This window comes from Pempheris klunzingeri, chromosome 4 (assembly GCF_042242105.1).
Source record: "Pempheris klunzingeri isolate RE-2024b chromosome 4, fPemKlu1.hap1, whole genome shotgun sequence".
In the NCBI taxonomy this organism is placed as follows: domain Eukaryota; kingdom Metazoa; phylum Chordata; class Actinopteri; order Acropomatiformes; family Pempheridae; genus Pempheris; species Pempheris klunzingeri.
This window is the reverse complement of record NC_092015.1, coordinates 7,020,637-7,039,642: the sequence shown is the minus strand read 5'-3', so window position 1 is coordinate 7,039,642 and position 19,006 is coordinate 7,020,637. Positions and strand designations below refer to the sequence as shown.

General features: G+C 41.4%; 1 protein-coding gene across 1 annotated transcript in view; it reads left to right on the top strand.

Annotated features, from left to right (window-relative positions):
• Positions 1 to 16,234, top strand: part of nbeab (neurobeachin b) — a 191,559-nt gene extending 175,325 nt beyond the window's left edge. Inside the window, exons 48-57 of the mRNA XM_070828730.1 lie at positions 1,641 to 1,808; positions 6,479 to 6,568; positions 7,662 to 7,854; positions 8,671 to 8,742; positions 8,907 to 9,062; positions 10,085 to 10,255; positions 13,037 to 13,138; positions 13,424 to 13,620; positions 14,076 to 14,227; positions 15,894 to 16,234. Coding sequence (XP_070684831.1) covers positions 1,641 to 1,808; positions 6,479 to 6,568; positions 7,662 to 7,854; positions 8,671 to 8,742; positions 8,907 to 9,062; positions 10,085 to 10,255; positions 13,037 to 13,138; positions 13,424 to 13,620; positions 14,076 to 14,227; positions 15,894 to 15,984 — 1,392 coding nt within the window. The 3' untranslated portion in view covers positions 15,985 to 16,234. The remainder of the gene's footprint in view (positions 1 to 1,640; positions 1,809 to 6,478; positions 6,569 to 7,661; positions 7,855 to 8,670; positions 8,743 to 8,906; positions 9,063 to 10,084; positions 10,256 to 13,036; positions 13,139 to 13,423; positions 13,621 to 14,075; positions 14,228 to 15,893) is intronic.
• Positions 16,235 to 19,006: the final 2,772 nt, after the last annotated feature.

Here is a 19,006-nt window from a genome sequence, read left to right as displayed (position 1 = left end):
AGCCCTTGCAAACAAGCCAAGTGAAGATGTAGTCTTTCATGTGTAACAAATATGTTTTCACATGTGATTCTAAAATTTCATGTGTTATGTTGCAATTTCAGATTTACATGCAAATGCAAACCTATATGGTGGTATGTAAAATGTATATCTCCAATAACGAATTTATGAATACGAATATAATGAATTTAATGGGTGAATTTACAGTCTCGTCTAGGTTGATCAGACTCCTCTTTGATATGCCTCAACTTTCTAATTTAGGCTTGATGAGTAGGTCCTCCATAAAAACAGTGAAACTTCAAAAAAACTGCTATGAAGACACAAAGTTTCATGCATGTTATCTATCCTGAGGTTGGGGGCCACAATGTTTTGGACCAGAAGTAGAAAAAGGCTGTGGGAACACACTTGACCTTTTCAGCTGGAGTGACAGAGCTGGGCTGGTCTTATGGAGGTGACCTTTCCCTGTGGTCTACCCACGCTGCCCGGTCGAGCTCTATCAGGCTTGTATACCGGCAGAGTTGGAGGTGGTGGAGGGGTAGAGCTAGGAGGGAAGAGGCTGGGAGTTGTTATGGGTATGTCTGCATCTCTAAAACAAGGAGAGAGGAAGACAAAAGGATTACAGTGGATATTTTCTCACTGCTGAAGGATACGTGTGTGATGTTGCCTTGCATTGTTACATTCGCAGACCAGTGTATTCACAAGCCCAGAAAATCATAGTCTTCGTCCTCCATTTTTTGTCTTTCTTTTGTTCTGTTCCGTAGCTAGCCCACACTCTTGCTTCCTCTATTATTTTATTTCTGTCAGTGAATCTCTCCCAGCCTCCCCCTCTGTCTCACTCTTCCTTTTTTTCATTCCCTCTTTCTCCTTCTCCCTCCCTCCCTCTTCCTCCCACTTCCCATCTTTGCATGTGCCACTTTCAATTGTAGTGATATGCCCTGTGGCAAACTCTGCCTCTGTGTGCTCGAGCAGGCTTTGTTGGTAATGGCTGTTATTCCTGACGCGAGGGGAGGAGTGTAAATTCCTCTAGCAAAGCCTTACACCAGCATGCATGGGAATTATATTGTACTGTATTGTGGAACAATACATCACCCCCCCCTCCCCTGCATGGCTTCTATAGGTATATATAGAATAATTATCAGCCTTAAATCTTATCCCAAATCTCTCACTGACGTTCCTATAAGAAATCAAGCATCTTTTTCACTCTCGCAAGTGATTTATCAATGCTGCTCCTGCAGATGGTTTTACAGTATATTGGATTTTGTTAGTATTGAACTGATTTCTTTGTCTCCACGCAAAGAGACAAAGTCGATTGGTATTTTAAGTGGACAGAGAAATGCGATATGGGAGGCTTAATGTAAGTTAGCTGATTACATTAAAAGGAGGGGTACAGCCTCTGCCTTTTCTCTGTAATCTTATCTTTATCTAAGTGAATCTAAGTTATTTTCCCTTACAGTACTCTTACTCAGTTTTGTGATTTTTGATGTGCTGTGTAATGCCCTGGTAGATCATCTTTGTACAGTAAAGTAGGCGATGTTTTGTTGTGTTCAGTCTTGTGTGGAAGTGCAATTTGTGTGGTGTCTTTTGGCCCATGTTGTGCTACTGGTATGTCTCTCACCTCTACTTGCCCTGTACTCCTCTGACAGGCCCTGGAAAGCGAGTTTGTGTCATGTCAGCTGCATCAGTGGATTGACCTTATTTTCGGCTACAAGCAGCGAGGCCCAGAGGCGGTGCGTGCCCTCAACGTCTTTCACTACCTGACTTACGAGGGCTCCGCCAAGCTGGACAGTATTACTGACCCTTCGCTGAGAGAGGTAAGGCGCACACACATATTGCCATGGAGACGAAGCCCCTCCCCCATCTCTTATTCACCATAGGCACAACTTCCTGTCTCTATTTGTCCTGACATGTGCTGGAGCTCCGGGAGCATTCATATCATGCATCTGTCAATCAATTATTGTGTCATGCAAATGTAACCCGTGAGAAAATTGGACAGAGCTACTGACTCATCAAGTTTGCTTTGAGATTAGCGTCATTTTGTGATGATGTGAGTTATTAATTTACGTTATCTCAAAATAAAAGTAATCTTTTAATATATGTCCACATTATTCATAGATCCATCGAAACATCATCTTTTCTTGGTGGTACTGAATAAACTGCATGTTCTTTCCCTTAATCAGATCAATGAATCTGACTGATCACATTGATCAATCCACAAAGGTCACTCAGTCAATATATGAGGGAGTGAATCCTCTTGTTCTTAACTAATTAATTGAATATCTATTAGCTTGACTGTACTTCTTGTGAATAGCTTAATTGCGTAGAGGGGAAAGGGGACCGGAGACTGCAGCAGCTGGCATGCATTGTGGTATTTTCCAGTGTGAGCTTGTCTCTCCCTGTGATATCCACCATCTGCTGTCTGCAAAACAAGTCATTTATATACTGTCACTTCCAGGGGCGCCTTTATTTATCAAGTGACCACTATGCAAATCACCTGCAGAAGATTTGGCCAATCTAATTACCAAACAATATTGTGAAAGGTTTGGTTTTCATCATTTTGAGAAAGGTTTGGGTGATACCTTTTTTTTTTTTTGCATCAGGCTGAGGGGTTTTTATCTGTCTTACACCCTGCCTACTGTTACCCTGAGAGATGACAGTATTGTTAGTTAGTTGCACATTAGGAAGCCTGCTACTCAGACTTCCTAATTGTGCCCAGTTGATGTAGTCACTATTGTGACATGTGAATGTATTTGTGCTGGAGAGAGAAATTGGCTCAGCTAATTGCAACTGATGTAATGCTGAGATGATGAGCACTAATTAAGACAAGCCTTCATACCTTCAGTCGTGTTTCGCATTCCAGATGGATTTTCCTCTCCCTGTAACATAAAGTATAACGTTGTATATATAAAACCTGGCAGTATCCTAAAAATGCATTATGAACGAGGCTATTAAACAGGGACGATAAAGTGTAATTATTTCATTTCCTTGCATATCAAAGTTGTGAAGAAGATTTACTGGCAATGTCAAAACAGATGATAGCTTTACCATACTTGCTGTGAAATTAATAATATGTTTTTAATGCAACATTGAGAACATTAATATGGTATTAAACAACTATTTTCTATACAGATATAGTGGTGCAAAAGCAACCTGAGCAGACAATGAAGTGACACTCCCTCAATGTGTGGTAGTTGTAGTCCAAGTTTCTCTGTCCTTTGTTTTGGTCATCGGGACGGCTGCATGTGCATGTTACTGCATGTGAGTCTGTGAGCCAGTACCTCTGCACCATAGTACTAAAGCTAAGAGAGGCTTTCACTCAGCAGTTGTGTACAGTACAAACAAGAGGGACTAAGAGACCCCGGCAGTGTAGCCACAACAGAGGGAGGTGGGAACACATACGCTTTGGTCTGAAAGAGTGAGATCCTTTCATTTAAGGTGAAGAACTTCCTGCAAAGTCTATGACAACAATATGATAATTCTGTTGGTGATTTCCTGCAGGATTTATTGTACCGTTATTCCCCTTATTGTTTTATCACTCCTCCTGTCCCACACAAGCCAGTCTTTGAACTGCCTGAGTGAGTCAGTGAGGTGGAGCATGGAAAAGTGCCCAATGAATGTCTCGCTAAGACCTGCTGAAATGTGACGATTGACTCTAGGGTATTGATTCATTCTGAGCCTGACAGGTGAAACTGCAGATCTGGCATTAGTCACAACAATTAAGGCATTTGAAATGTCAAGAAATTAGAGGTCATGAGAGATAATTTCCGTCCGTGTGTCAGATGGAAATGATGACACACTCTGACATGCCGCCGGGCCTCTGGTTGAGGGCACGATGACAGCTCCACTGGGCACACTGCCGGAACAGCAGTCCTTCTCAGTGATGCTCCTCCTGACAGCCTTCTCTTATGGAAAAACATGACAGCAACCCCTTGATTCAGACCCTGCTGTGTCACTCAGAAGTAAACAGACAAATTATTCATCAGTGGGACTCTATTCCTCCTCAGCAGCCACTGCCCCTCCCGTCCCCTCTGAATTGACAAAGACAACAAAGTGTGCTTTGGCTAGCCAATGAAGGGCTTTGAAGCAGCTGACATACTTTAATTTGATTTCACCTTGATAGTTTTGTAGTGAAGTGTTTAAATGCTTGACCTTAATGATAAGAAAAGCATATAGGATTGAGTGTACATTCTCATTGATGATAGTTGCATAAGACATAATCACCTGCAGGTTAACACATCGTTTGAGACATTTCTGCTCCCATATACAGTAGCGCAAATGTCACTCCCAAGCTGTCACTCAAGAAGCACCCTTAGGGTAATTCTTTGTTAGTACTTGAGGATTAAAATAAATCTAGATAAGCCTACTTTAAACAAATTTTGATTGGTATGTAAAGAATGGACAGTAGTGTAGTCACATGGGAATGAAACACAGTTATAGCTTCATATTTGTAGTTACCACCACTGAACTCAGGTGTTGTGACTCAGCATGATCCCACGCTGCTTAGCAGGTCACTACAAGGCCGTGTTTGCGTTCTGTCTGACAGAGCTGTTGTGTTGCTGCATTGCATGAGTGCACTGGAGGATGCTGTTGGGGGATCATTCTCCACATAGACTCTCTGTCACCAGTTTGGGGACCAGGCAGCAAATAGAGAGAGAGCTGTAGCCACTCACCTCTGAAGTCTTTTGCTCATGCCAAAATCAGATGCGAACAAAGTCGGACAGACAGACATGCAGACACGGTGTGTTATGATGGATGTTTGGTGCTCACCCAAGCAAGACGGTTTTTGCTGGGGGGGGAGATCATCCAGATGGCTTTGGCAATAAGTGTCACTTATCAGCCAAAAAGCAGAGCCTGAAGTGACTTAAACTAATGAACTGCCTGTTAAGTGCTCTCCATCTCAGACTGAGATAGAGATATGTTTCTGACATACCTCAGAGAGGATTAGTGTTGAAGCACCTGAGAGATATTGACATGTTTTGATCATCTAGTGGAGGAACATGTTCTTGAGTTAACCTTCAACAAGTCAGACATACATCCTCTGACACAGATACACAAAAACACAAACACATACAGACAAATCCTCCCCCTTGTACTCTGGAAATAATTGCTGGGCGTCAAGGTTGTCTGAGACTACCAAAACGGGACATGCAGCAGCCCTGTTTCCCTAGTAATAGAATCATCACAAGAAATATGGTGATGTTTTCCACATGGCCCTCTCAGCCTTTCTGATCTTTGTATCAAATTTCTTTATTTGAACAGACATTGTGACCCTCACCCCAAGCCTAACCTTAAATAGCCATAATGTCAGTTGCTTATTACTTGACAGACTGCGTTGTAAAGAAACACTGACTAACACTTAATGGTTGCCAAATGTGCTCACCAACTCACATGAAACTTTCACTGCTGTGCGACAGCACTCAACCATGTGGACAGGCCTTTTTTTGGTGCTGTGGAAGATAGGAAGTGACCAGGGGGTGTTGGGGCAACTGTTTGGCTTGCAGGTGGCCTGTCCTAATTCAGTATCACCTCCAAACATCCTGTGCCGCATCTCCTTTTGTGGCATGTGCTACCCAATAGGTCCTTTTGATAGTGAGTGGTGTGTACAGGCGGAGGAAAATGAGGGCTAGTCACCCAGGCAGTCAGAAGGGCGGGCGAAAGGCTGAGCGATGTATGTTCCATTGTGCACAGTGGCATTGACGGACGTCTACAAGCTCCCCTCTGATGGTGGAAGTGGCTCCAGTCACATCAATCACTTCCACCGTGGAGTGCCCCACTTTCAGTCAAGCTCAGCAGCTCTTACTGCTTGTTTTTTTTCCTTACTCACTTGAAGCAAAGCAGATCTTTTGTCTATTTAAACAAAATGTATTTTCTAGTAACAGTAAAATAGTCCTCTTGTGGTGTGTTGTTCTCTTTTTCCCTCCACTCAAGGTGCGACATGTTGTTTTTAGTTTAGTTTTTAGTTTTCTTCAGTCACAAGCATCCAGAATCACAGTTTATACCCCGCAAATCATCCATCACCAATATACCCCCTACCAAATCACCCTGGTCTGCTTGTGTGATTTTGTGCCTCTGTTTCACTTGTATGTATGTGCATGGACATGCTTTTCCCCTTTGTTTCAGGCACAATAACATCTAAAAGCGAGCCGGCCTGCTGCAGTCCTAGCTAGATGTCACTCCAGGTTAACGTTTATGCAGTGGGGGCCCCTGCGCCTGGAAATGGGAATGGTTAACTGAAGCATGTTAATAGGAAAAGGCTTGTCTCTTCCATACTAACACTTGGATGACTCTGCAGGCTGAGGGGGAAGGGGGAGCACCCAGGCGGATTGGGAGTGCTCCCCTTTCCCTTTACCTCCCCCCTCCCTCAGAGGCACGGCTGAGTTAGGATTTGCTTGCATTGTCAAGTAACGCATTGACCCATCACTTTGATGCATATTGATTGTGACAGCCGCTCTCTCTCTCCTTCTCCCCTCTCTCTCTCCCGCAGGCCACAGAGGCGCAGATCCAGAGCTTTGGACAGACGCCATCTCAGTTGCTTATTGAGCCACATCCTCCACGCAGCTCCGCCATGCACCTGGTGAGAGCAACGAGCATGCTAGAAAATTCCCTGCACCTCTGGAGGTGGTGTGTGTGTATGAAAGGATCTGTGGACCTGTGTGAGCTGGATGTTTGCGTGCCTGTGTTTGTAGGTAGACATAAGATTGAGATAGATGTTCCTTGACTTCTCATGTCAATATATTTCCTTAAATCCAGTCTTTTTTATAACAAAAGATAAATATTTCAGAAACTTAACTCATGTAGGTCACAGACCCGCAATATAACAACAAATTTTCAGTGCGAGTTGTCTGCACTGTTTTATAGCTGTTACTGCCAACTAGCAGTGTGGTGTAAAGGGAAGAGTGCTCCCTACTGGCCTAGAAGCTCCCTTCTGTCTGCTGTAAGCTGCTCTTCCCTGTCTAATCCATGTAATAGCCAGCCTAGCCCTCATTATCCTCACATGGCTCTCTCTGTTCCTCTCTCCCTGCAAGAAACTTTGTATGGCAGATCCCTGTGAGACCCTTGGGTTCAATTTACTACTTTTGCAACAGATGTAAATGTTTTCATCCACTTCTGTCAAAAGCCCCTAAAACTAAGGATAAGATGAGAGCTGAAACTAGTTGAAAACTCTCAGTATTGTCGGGATCACTACCTCCTCCATTGCTTTTCCTCCTTAAAATCAGGACTTTAAAGGTTGAGTTTAATTTTACAGTGGTAAAATAAGCACATGTTCAAAAACTCATGCAATCTCTTTTAATGCTTATTGTGTGTGGACCAAACTGAATCTCTCTGCTGCATGTATATCACGTATGCACCATCTCATGTGTACAGCCTACTTCATCTCAGTTTTTCATGTCTTACCCTTGTCTGACCAGTCCCTTGTCTGACTGCACTGTCCAGGACCAGTGCATGACTCTCTCCTGTGTCTGAACCTAGTTTTTCCCCCAACCTCCACACTAATTGCCTCTTTCCATTCTTTTTCTCTCGTCTTCTCATACTTCTTCTTTTCATCTTCATCCCTGCTCCTTCCTCTCCTTGCCACTCTTTCCTTGTACTCCTCCTCCTTTCCCACCATCACATCGCTACATCCTTTCCCGTCCCCCACTCCGTCTTTTCTCTCTTCTACTCAATAGTGTTTCCTTCCACAGAGTCCTCTTATGTTCAAGGACCAGATGCAGCAGGATGTCATCATGGTATTGAAGTTTCCATCCAATTCGCCAGTAACTCATGTGGCAGCCAACACCCTGCCCCATCTTACTGTACCTGCTGTGGTCACTGTCACCTGCAGTCGCCTATTTGCCGTCAACCGATGGCACAACACCGTTGGTGAGTGGAGCTCAACGCACATGGCAGGTGATGTGCTCAAAAGCTCACATATGCCCTCGCAACAAAAAAAAAAACCTGTGCCACACCTCATGTGATACCTACCACAGAAGTGGCCCTGTAAAATCACTTCATTATCTTCACACACAAACCTTCCCATTGCTCATAATAGAGCTGTAGCCAGCTGGCTATGTGAGAGGCTAGCACCTCCTAGGTAAGCTGACCATGAGTGTTTCCACATGTTCCTTTTCAGACATGTGTGAACAACATTACCCACAGAGCCCCTCCTCGAGACTCGGCCTCACCTCAGGGTCAGAGGGGCAAAGCAATGGTTACTAGGAAATTAGGCCTCAACTGCACCACATTCTCCTCACACGTCCCCATCTGTCACTGTAGAAACATACTGAGCTCAGGACCAAAGAGTCCACACTGTGTGGCTGCACTGGCTGCTCCCACACTAATGAACACAGCTGCAGCACCCTTGCCATCCTGTCAAAGAGGAGGGAAATATGGTTTGGCTTTTCAGAATAATGATGATAATAAGGCCTCCATATTTTCAGGTATGTTCCTGTTATAAAACTAGCTCCAGTTACAGATTGCATGGATAAAATGTCTCAATTTAGTTTGGCACTCTGAAAAAAAGCCCAGTAAGATAGATGGAAATCTTTCTGATGGACCTCCAATGCTTCCACGTCCTACAAGAGACAATGAATTAACTATGGCTCTGAGAAGGGAACAGGTGTGTGCATGTGTAAGAATGCACATATGCAGAGGAATAGCCTCAATGATTAATTCTTATGCATCCCTGCCTGAATCCAGGTCTCCGAGGAGCACCAGGCTACTCTCTGGAGCAGGCCCATCACCTACCTATAGAGATGGATTCTCTGATTGGTGAGCATGCTTCCTTATTTTGAGTAGAAACTCTTAAACAAAAAACATGACCTTTGACTTTTACATCTATTTCAGCTGTATGTTGTAATTAATAACTTAAACAGAATATATGTCAATACTTCAGGTATTACAGGCAATGTTTTTCTTTTTTTTTTCCTCCACAGCCAACAATAGTGGAGGCAACAAGCGTCAGATCACAGACCTAGTGGACCAGAGCATCCAAATCACCACACACTGTTTCGTGGTGACAGCTGACAACCGCTACATACTGGTGTGTGGCTTCTGGGACAAGAGCTTTCGTGTGTACTCCTCCGAGACAGGTAGGTTGCAGTGTAAACTCTATTTCCTATAGAGGTGTGCGCTGATGTGTGGAGGACTGAGTGCTATGATGGGTATAATACAGTATTGTCACTGCTCCCCCTGACAAGCCTTGTAGAAAAATGGACCACAATACAGTACTACACTGGAACTAACCGACAAGTTAAAATGTTTTTATGTTTTTGCTAATTTCCTTTCCATTGATAGTGATTCAGTGGGAGAATGGTGATAATGTCTGCATCATACCTGTTTAGTTATATAAATGATTGACAAGCGCCTTTTAAGTCAATACCTCCAAACATGGGGTCAGGACTACCTCTAGTTCCAAGATGAATCACAAGAAAATCAAAACAATAGAGAAAATCTGTTGTATATTATATGTATGTTTTCTCATTTTTTCTTTTCTCCTATCAACAATGAATACTTTCACCTCTTCTAGCATAAAATCCTTCCAATATAACACACCACTGCTTCTCCTGGCTGAGTCTTTGCTAAGGTGCAGGAGGCATAAAGATGGCAAATTTGACGAAAAAAGTTTCAGCACACTTAGATTTATGCAGTAAATCACTTTAATAGCTAAGCTTTCGATCTATCAGACCTTCATCAGAGCACACATGAAACAACAACGGACAGGCAGGCAGAAACAACCAATCCCATTCCAGTCATTGGCAGCATGCAGAACACCTGTGGTGTACCCTGATGGCAGAGGCTCCACAACTTGGGAATTGTAGTCTGAGTACTAGATGTGGTACCGTGGCACACAAATGGGAGCCATATTTGCAATAAATTACAAAAAGCATAGTAGAGCATAATTAGCACAAGAGAAAATTTGAATGCAAGAGGTTATGGTCCAAAATGGCTGGGAACTATTGATTCAACTATTTTGGAAATAGTGTGTCCAGTGTGTCATTCAATGCTCTCTTAACAGCAGTCAGTTGGGCAGTAATTTGAGCATGTTGCATTTCAGGAACTTCTGACTAGCAATATTTGCCAACGAAAACATGTTTGTACATATTTTCTTTAGGCAAGCTGACCCAGATAGTTTTTGGCCATTGGGACGTGGTGACATGTCTGGCCAGATCAGAGTCATACATTGGAGGAGACTGTTACATCGTCTCTGGGTCCAGGGATGCAACACTTCTGCTGTGGTATTGGAGTGGACGGCACCATATTATCGGCGACAACCCCAATAACAGTGAGTAAGAGTACGCATGTGCCATACAGATACACACATATACAGTATACAGTAGCATCACCCTCTGGATAAAGTTACAGAACTGTTTTGACACTGTTTAATGTTTCACCCATTTGGTGCATGATGTCATCATTTGTATCTTTAAAACGTTATATAGGAAGTGCAAGTCTTTGATCGCCACTGGAAAAAATCATTCTACCCTAGAAATAAAATAATGTGGAGAGACAGGGAAGAAGACAATTTTCATGCATTGTAGCTATGATAAATTAGTTTGCATTGAGCTGGGCTGCTTTCAAGTACAGGACTCCAGATGTCTTGGCATGCATAAGGGGTTGACCCCAGTGTGCGATTTCTGCTGCTTAGTTCATTTAGTTGCTCATTCTCACTGATTGTCTGTGTTCAAAACAATCCATCAGGGTAGGGGAAGCAGACATTGTAGTACTGTACAAGTGAGGACCACCATATATGGTGTGGAATTGAAACATTGAATATGAGGAGGAGAGTGTGTTTGTATTGTCACCCAGAAATAAAGACAATGTGTGTGTATGTGTGTTAGAGGATCTTGTGTTTCCAAAGATCCAAAATCCAAAATCTTTGACAAAGATTGTCAAAGATTCCAGGAGCTCTAGATTAGTTGCAAGTGTTCTCTAATTAACTTCACTGAGGCTCCGACAGTTAATTAAGAATTTCAGCTTGGTTGCCTCCAATTAGCAAGGGGCAATAGCACTTGTGTTTCTGCAGCAGGAAAACAGTATTCCCCTGATATTCACGCTACTAGTGCTTACAATGCATCTTCAACGGACAAAGGAGAAGGAAGCTACATAGCTCATCTCAAGAAACAAAAGACAGGATATGTTTTCACTCAATCAAATCATGTCCAATCTTTTATCACTATCTCATCAATATGTGTTACATGTTGTCAAACACTGTGGATGCAGCAGATTCTAACCCAGCTCGGTGCAAGAATGCAGAGCACTAGACTTGTGGGAACGTGGACTTTGAGAAGGGACAGTGCAGTGGAAAATACCTGAGAATTGGATAAAAACTTTACATACTGTACATTTCACACAACACTATACAAACACCTGCAGCCAGCCAATATCAGTTATGCTCAAATGTAGGTGACACGCATTTGCAAGGACCCTCAGGGGTAAACCGTCTTTTCATATCTTCACACTTGAAGTCCTCTTTATTCTCTCACTTATTGGCTTATTCATTGAACAATCTTCTCCACGAGTCTCACTGAGGTGATTTCATGCCCATTATATTTTCTATAATGCTTGCTGAAGGATGTGTGAATATGTAGCAGCCCTCTGGATCATTGCTCCCTCATCTTGCAGATGTGGCGTGCCCAAGAAATTGATTTCACCCGTGCCCCAAAAGGCTGCATGTGTCTTAAATGTCTAATAATTAAAATAACTTCCAGCTCAATCATGGCCCTGCCTCTCAGACTCGGCCCATCACACCGGTGCAAGGGGATATTTGCACCGGGTAATTGTGGTGGCTGACTTCAGCTAGTCCCAAGGGCTGGGAGAGGGTGGGGGGGGGGTATGCAGTGCAGGCTGATTGAATCTTTTGTGGGGTAGGTGAGCTGCACAAGGTCCCTTTTTCCCCCTAGAGGCTTTTTCTGACACTTGTCCTATTCAGCCCCCCTTCACAGTGGGTGCAAGGACTGACAGCGCAGCTCAGGTCCTGGTCTCTAAGGGACTGTGCTGCATCGATCACAGTCCAGCTCACTGACTGGACCACTACAGCTGCAGAGGCGATATGCTGAGCTGGAGAAAGAGATGATGGGGGAGGAGGGGGTGAGATGTCTGACACATGTCCACATCATCTATCAGGGCTTTACTGTCATCTACTTGGACAGAGAAACTTTCACTGCATTGGCTGAACTTTGAGCCAAGTATGGATACCAAGAACCACACACTGTATATTCAAAGGTATTAGGTTGACATGTGGCTGGATTGTGGTGAATACATAGGGCCCACACAAATTGCAATAGGATTATCTATTTTAAAAAAATCCACCCATCCTACTAATTCCTTTATGGTTTAATACTTAATGTAAAATTTCAACCATTTCTCTTCTTTACATTGGCTGTTTTTGGTCTGCATTTACTTGTTTGTTGTCAAATACAGATCATTTCCACTTATTACATTAATTTAATGATAAAATGGGAAAGAGTCCTCTTCAGATACCGCTCTGGTAGTCCTCGAGGTCGACTCCAGTTGCTGTGAAACTCCCCTCACTAACCTCTCCCCTGGCCATCATCAATCATGTGACGCACAGAATGAAATCAAGTGGCTCTTCTGCCATCAGTGGGCATCCTTGCATTTACATGACAATTCAAAGGGACCTCCCTGCTAGCAGATGTGTGTGTCACAATCGTTGTGCTTGTAATTATATGATTTTATTGCCTGATGATGGTACGGAAAAAGGCCACATGTAAGAGAAAAAAAAAAGAGTAAAGAATTCTGACTTTTTCTCAAATCTGTCATAAATCTTCACAAAATTGCCCACTTTGAATCCAAGATGTACTAATGTTACTTTTGTAGCAGTAAGATTACAATTCTGTCTATCCTCATGCTAAAATTAACTATAAATCCACATCATTAAAAGCAGATATTTATCATTTTTTCATGTGGTCCTAATCCTCGAAAATGTATGAAAATTAGATTATTGGTTATTCAGATTGTTTAGGTGCTATTTTCAGAACCAGACACTTAAATTAAACAATCAAATCAAGTTGTTTTATGATACTATATATCTGTCATCTTGTAGGTGACTACCCAGCACCACGAGCAGTTCTGACGGGTCATGACCAGGAAGTTGTGTGTGTGTCAGTCTGCGCAGAGCTTGGCCTGGTCATCAGCGGAGCCAAAGGTCAGTGTACTTTTCTGTCTCCCTTCCTTGTCATTGTCATGGCAAGGAAAAGAAGTTGTTGTGGACACTCACGGTTTAAGATGGCATATTGCCATACATACAGTAGACAGGTATATATTTCAATGAATGCTTTAGACCTGCCTGTGTATCCAGCTGAACAGCATGCAAATACATCACAGAAAATGGTTGGACCAGGATCTCTGAGCATGCTAAGTAGTATTTTTTTTTTAAGCAGTTTTCTTGAATTTTTTAATGTGTGATTGTGTGTATGTTTCGGTTCGGCAGAGGGTCCATGTCTGGTCCACACCATCACAGGGGACCTGCTGCGGGCTCTTGAGGGGCCAGACCACTACCAGTGTCCACGGCTCATCTCAGTGTCCAGCGAGGGCCACTGCATCATCTACTACGAGAGGGGGCGCTTCTGCAATTTCAGCATTAATGGAAAACTGCTGGCACAAATGGAGGTCAATGATTCCACCAGGGTATGCTGAATTTTTTTTGACACCAGTGTACTCCATGAGAGATATGGCTGTACCTTTGTACTGAAAAAAGCACATTCAGACATTGTTTGGTGTTTTCAATTTGGATAAGATGATGGTAATTTGTTGGTTTATGGATGGTTGCCTGAAAAATGTGGGATCAAGTAATTTACATGGCCTGAATCAAAGTATAATGTCATAAAGATCCTCTACCAGAGGAATCAAAGGTTCAGAGGCTCAAAAATTTGAGATATCAATAATTGTGCAATTATTATAAACCAGAAAATTTTAAGTGCACATCATTGCTGCATGCCATTCTCATACTTTACCTCAACTATTACAAATGTTGGTGACCATTTTGTGAACATTACTTTCTCATCCAGGGAAAGCTGTTTGCAGTTTATAGAAGATAAGTTGGAAGTGACATGAACTTGAACTGCTCTCAATCCCTACTGCAGGCTATTCTTCTGAGCAGTGATGGCCACAACCTGGTCACAGGTGGGGATAATGGTGTGGTGGAGGTGTGGCAGGCCTGTGACTTCAAACAGCTCTACGTCTACCCTGGTTGTGATGCTGGTGTCCGAGCCATGGACCTATCACATGATCAAAGGTGAGAGCAGACAGGAGTATGGTAGCAATTTTGGGGCCAAAGAGAGAAGAGTGAATGTATACAGGAAGCCATGCTAATGAACTGTCTCCTACACGTGTACAACTAAATTAACCGTTTTCAGAAGGTCCTTTGATGAGGTGAATCCAGGACATTGACAAAATCCTTTATGGATTTCTCATAATTAATCAATACCAATCAGAAAGGAGGTATAAAGAGCAAAGTTTTAAGCTCTAAAGTAGAACAAACTCATATTTTATCATATCCAGATGGTTCATAGATTTTAGTGTATAACAAGGCAGTGCATGATGTCTGCTCTCTTTGGTTTTACAGAATCATTGTGTGGGCTTGTGCATTTATGCGCTTGTGTTGTCTGTGCATGCGTGGGCTAGCTTAGTGAATAGTGAAATGTTTGTATGTGTGCATATGTAAATGTTCCCACATCTTCAGTGCTCTATTCTGTGTAGGCTGATGTAAAAAGCCTTGTGTTGCTTGTGCTATGGCTGTCACTGTGCGTTTTAGTCATTGGAATATCCGCCATGCTTTTCCTTTAAACAGAACCTACAGTTGCCATAGAGACAAAAGTTACTGGGGTATTTCCTGCAAATGCACTTATGTTGGGTAAATGGAGAACACTGAGCACACATGCATACTGCACTAGCCTACTGGCAGGTCAGCAGTGTGTTTTTTCCTCAATGTTTGCATTCTACAAAATTTGTCAGGAGTCGTATAATGGGTGCCTGAATGGCGGCGCAAAGGCTACAGGGTTCGCTCTGGGGCTATAAGCCTGACGTCATCATGTGACCCTGGCAGTCAAGAGAGGTTACAGACTCTTAACATTCAAGTTGCACTTTACAGCCACAGGCCAAATCCCCCTCAGCATTTACAGTCCGGCCCTAAACAGAAGCCTGGTTCTTAAGAAAATTATCTCTGCACCATCATGAATAACTGCACAACCTGTAAATGTGAGCAGTGGATGGTCAGACTGAGGATGGTGTTTGTTAAACTTTAATTTAGTTATAGCATAACTAAATGTCACAATAGTAGTCACATCAGGAGGGACTAAAGATACTGAAATTAAGTACCACTGTACATGCTATTTCTAATGGTTATTTGAACACCACTTAACAAATAACTTCAATTAAATATTTTAAGAACCCCTTGATTCAGTTACAAATTTTTTCCTCAGTAAGTTGACATTAGGTAACAAGTGGGCCCTGCACTGCAACTCTATTTACAGAGGGGCATTCTGCTGCAGCTTTGTTCATTGTACTAGAGCATTTAAGCCCTTGGGGTGTAGCAGTTTGAGACGACCCTGTGAAATCAGCTGCTTTCCTACATACCAGCCAGCCATGGACACAACAGCAAAGAGGCTGCAAAAAGACACTGACTTAATGGTCTGCTTCAGTTGTCAGAGGAACCCAGTAATTTACTTTCACCTCCTGTGCTTGTTTCATTCACCATTATGGGCATTTTTTACAAACTGTTCATATGGGAACAATCTTATCAATTAATACATTTTAAAACGTGTTGGTTCTTTCATAACAACCCCTATTGAAATCAAATGTAAAGTTTAATTGTGGTCTTGTTTTTTAATGTATTTTACTAACATTATGTTTGCTAACACTGGAATCTCATGTTACTTTTTCATGATTTTGCTGCTCTCCAGGACTTTGATCACAGGCATGGTCTCAGGCAGTATTGTGGCATTTAACATCGATTTCAACCGGTGGCACTATGAGCATCAAAACAGGTACTGAGAAAAGAAAGATTCCACGCAGCAGGAGGCTAGTGTGGGGGGTTAAGAGAAACACCTAGCAACCAGTGGCCGAGCTGTGCTGCAGAAGATCCATGGAGCATGGATCCAGTGGACTGGAGAACATCAGCATGGTGATGCTAGTAAAGAGCAAGTGGGCTTACATGTGTTCTTCTGGCCTCTAAGGCGAACTGTTTGTCAGTTGCTGAACAATCTGGACACATTATATGTTGGTTTTTATGTCTTACCTGAATACCAGCTGATGCATTTCCCAAACTGAGCAGGTCTGTTGTTCTGGACAAGGAAAGCCTGAAATCAACTTAAGTTAACACAATTACACGGTTAATAAAAAAAAAAACTTAATGTAAGCTTTTACGTTTCTGTATCAAACTGTGAAAATGCAAAACAAAATTAATCCTGCTAGGAACATTTGTATAACATTTATATGGCAGATACATATCTCACTTGGAACACTTTTCTAGGAAAAAAGTGTAAATATGGACAGTGTAAAGTGTTTCTTCCCTGTAAAGGCTGAGATAAAGATCTAACTGCTGTTAGACTAGTCACAATGTTAAACATTTCCAACATGTATATGTGCAAAATGTCTTCATTGCACTTCAGATATTAGTTTAGTAAAACATGTATATGGCCATTGTTTGCTCATTTTTTGTAACGGTGGTCAAATGTACGTGTAAGTGAAAAGACAATGTCCAATGTTAACTTTGTTGTGTTTTGATTGTCTATATGGAAGAAAAGTTTAGTCAATCCCTGTCCTTTGTGAAATTTGTTTATGATCATGATGTCAGCAAAAAGGATAATTGTGATTATTCCATATTTATTTTAAATTGAGGACTATTTTGTTAATGGCAAAGAATTAAAATTTGTTAATTATTGAAAAGTTGGATTCAAGTCATCCTGTTTGTTTTGTTGTTTCCATTTCTTCCAAACACATACGACAGGGTTAAATACCAGATTTGTTGGATAGTATGTCATGACTGTTAAGGTGTTTGTGGTAAAGCTGTAAGTGTCATTTTTAAATATGTGGCATAGATGTGAAACATTTATGCTGTTGACAATGTTACTTGTGCATCTCAGTTTTTTAGTCTGCCTGTGTACAAGCACAAAATATTTGCTTGTACATTTTCAATCTGTGAATTCATGAACACCTGTTCATGCTGTAACACCATGCATTGGTAAGCAATATTATGACTTGGTTGCTGAAAACGTCTATCAGGGGGTTTTCAGCTGTATGACAAAAAAAAAAAAAGATCTAATGATGAGCAGAATAGTCTTCCAAAAATGACTATGGTCTATTTTTGGTGATATAAAAACTATTGTATCCGCATTTAATTGCAGAAGTGAATCTGTCGCTATGAATTGACAATTTAAAATGAACAAAAATATGCAAAAAGATCTTGAGTTTGCATTCTGATTTTCTAATGATGCTACAAGGAACCACTCTACCCAAAGCTGAAGTTTTGCATGCTAAAAACTACTAAAGGTATTGGGTTTACTTTGCTTTTCTGTGAAATCATTTTCATTGTGAATTTAAATTTGTTTGACGCAAATCATTTTGTTAATGATATGCTGGAACTTTGATTTAATGTAATATATTTTAAGAGGTTATGATTTATATATTTTAGTTGTTTTGCCAATTGTTTTGCATATGTTTTGGAAGAGGTAGGATATGTTTGAAGCTGATGTGATGATATTAAAATTGATAACTGTAAATTCAGTCGCTTTCATTATTTTTGTTGTGTTTTTAATAAAACGGAATAAATATACCAGTGTCAGGGGTATTTCTTGTAGAGATTTTACTCAGTTGTTACTGCATGTGTGCCTCCAAAACATTCATATGTATTAATACATCCCATAATAAAGCATGTGTGACTGTAGCTCAGTAAATGTATGCTGTAAATAAGTAACTGAAGGTGGAATATTACTGAAGCCATTGTGAGCTTATCTTGTTTGAATACACTGCCACCTGCTGTCTGAATTTGTTGCTGCAGAATTTGTTGGTAAACCGCAAGCAGTCTTTAAAAAACAGTTACCTATTGACTTATGGTAAGCCACTGACAGGTTTGGCTTAATTAAAGAGTTGAAACTTGCCATTTAACCGTAACAATTGATTTCTTTTCTAATGAATTGAAAATAAGTGTATTACTAGTGTTTGTTCTCATTTATATTGTTTTATATAACATCCTTACATGAATGGAATATGGATGAATACAATACAGCATTCACATTCTTCATCTGCTTTCACATAACACTGACATTCCCAGTTGTCTTTGAGTACCATTTGTCAAACTGTGTATAAACATTACACGTTTTTCCAGATGATTAACAGACAGTCTGTCTTGAAATATACTCAAAGTCACGATCACAACTTGCTTTCCTTGTGCTTTTTGGTTCATTCCCTTCTAGTCAAAAACTTAAAAGCCCTTTTACAATAAAGTAAGTGATGTGGTGTTACATTTCTATTCAAATGTGTATATACAAGTGTTAACTCAGCTGTGGTATAACTATAGTCTGCCTTAACTGAACTGCATTCACTAAGACAGCACATACAATGACAACAGAAATGGTTTCATATCTGACAAGCGTATATCAAACAGTAGAAGAGCAGAACAACTGATTTAGGATGCATATTAGTACACATGCAGGTTACAGTCTCTGATGAAGGGAAGGGGGACATTCACATCTATGAATATTTGATCTCTGGTGAACCATGGCGGTCAAGTGGTCAGAGGACATACAGTACATACAGTCTAGTGAGCCAGACTACTTTGTTGTTTGATCTGATTATTAAAAAAAAGTCAACAAAAGTACTGACTGAATCAACCAATATTAAAATAATGGATTTTACTGGAAGCACTGTTGTATTTACCAACATTTAACTTGTTTCTTATTTCAGTATGTGAAAAAAATCCATGTCACACAAGAGCTAATTGCCCTGTTTGATAGAGAAGTGTGTCAGCTGGCTGCCAATAACACATTCGACAGATCACTCATTTCAGCATTTCGAA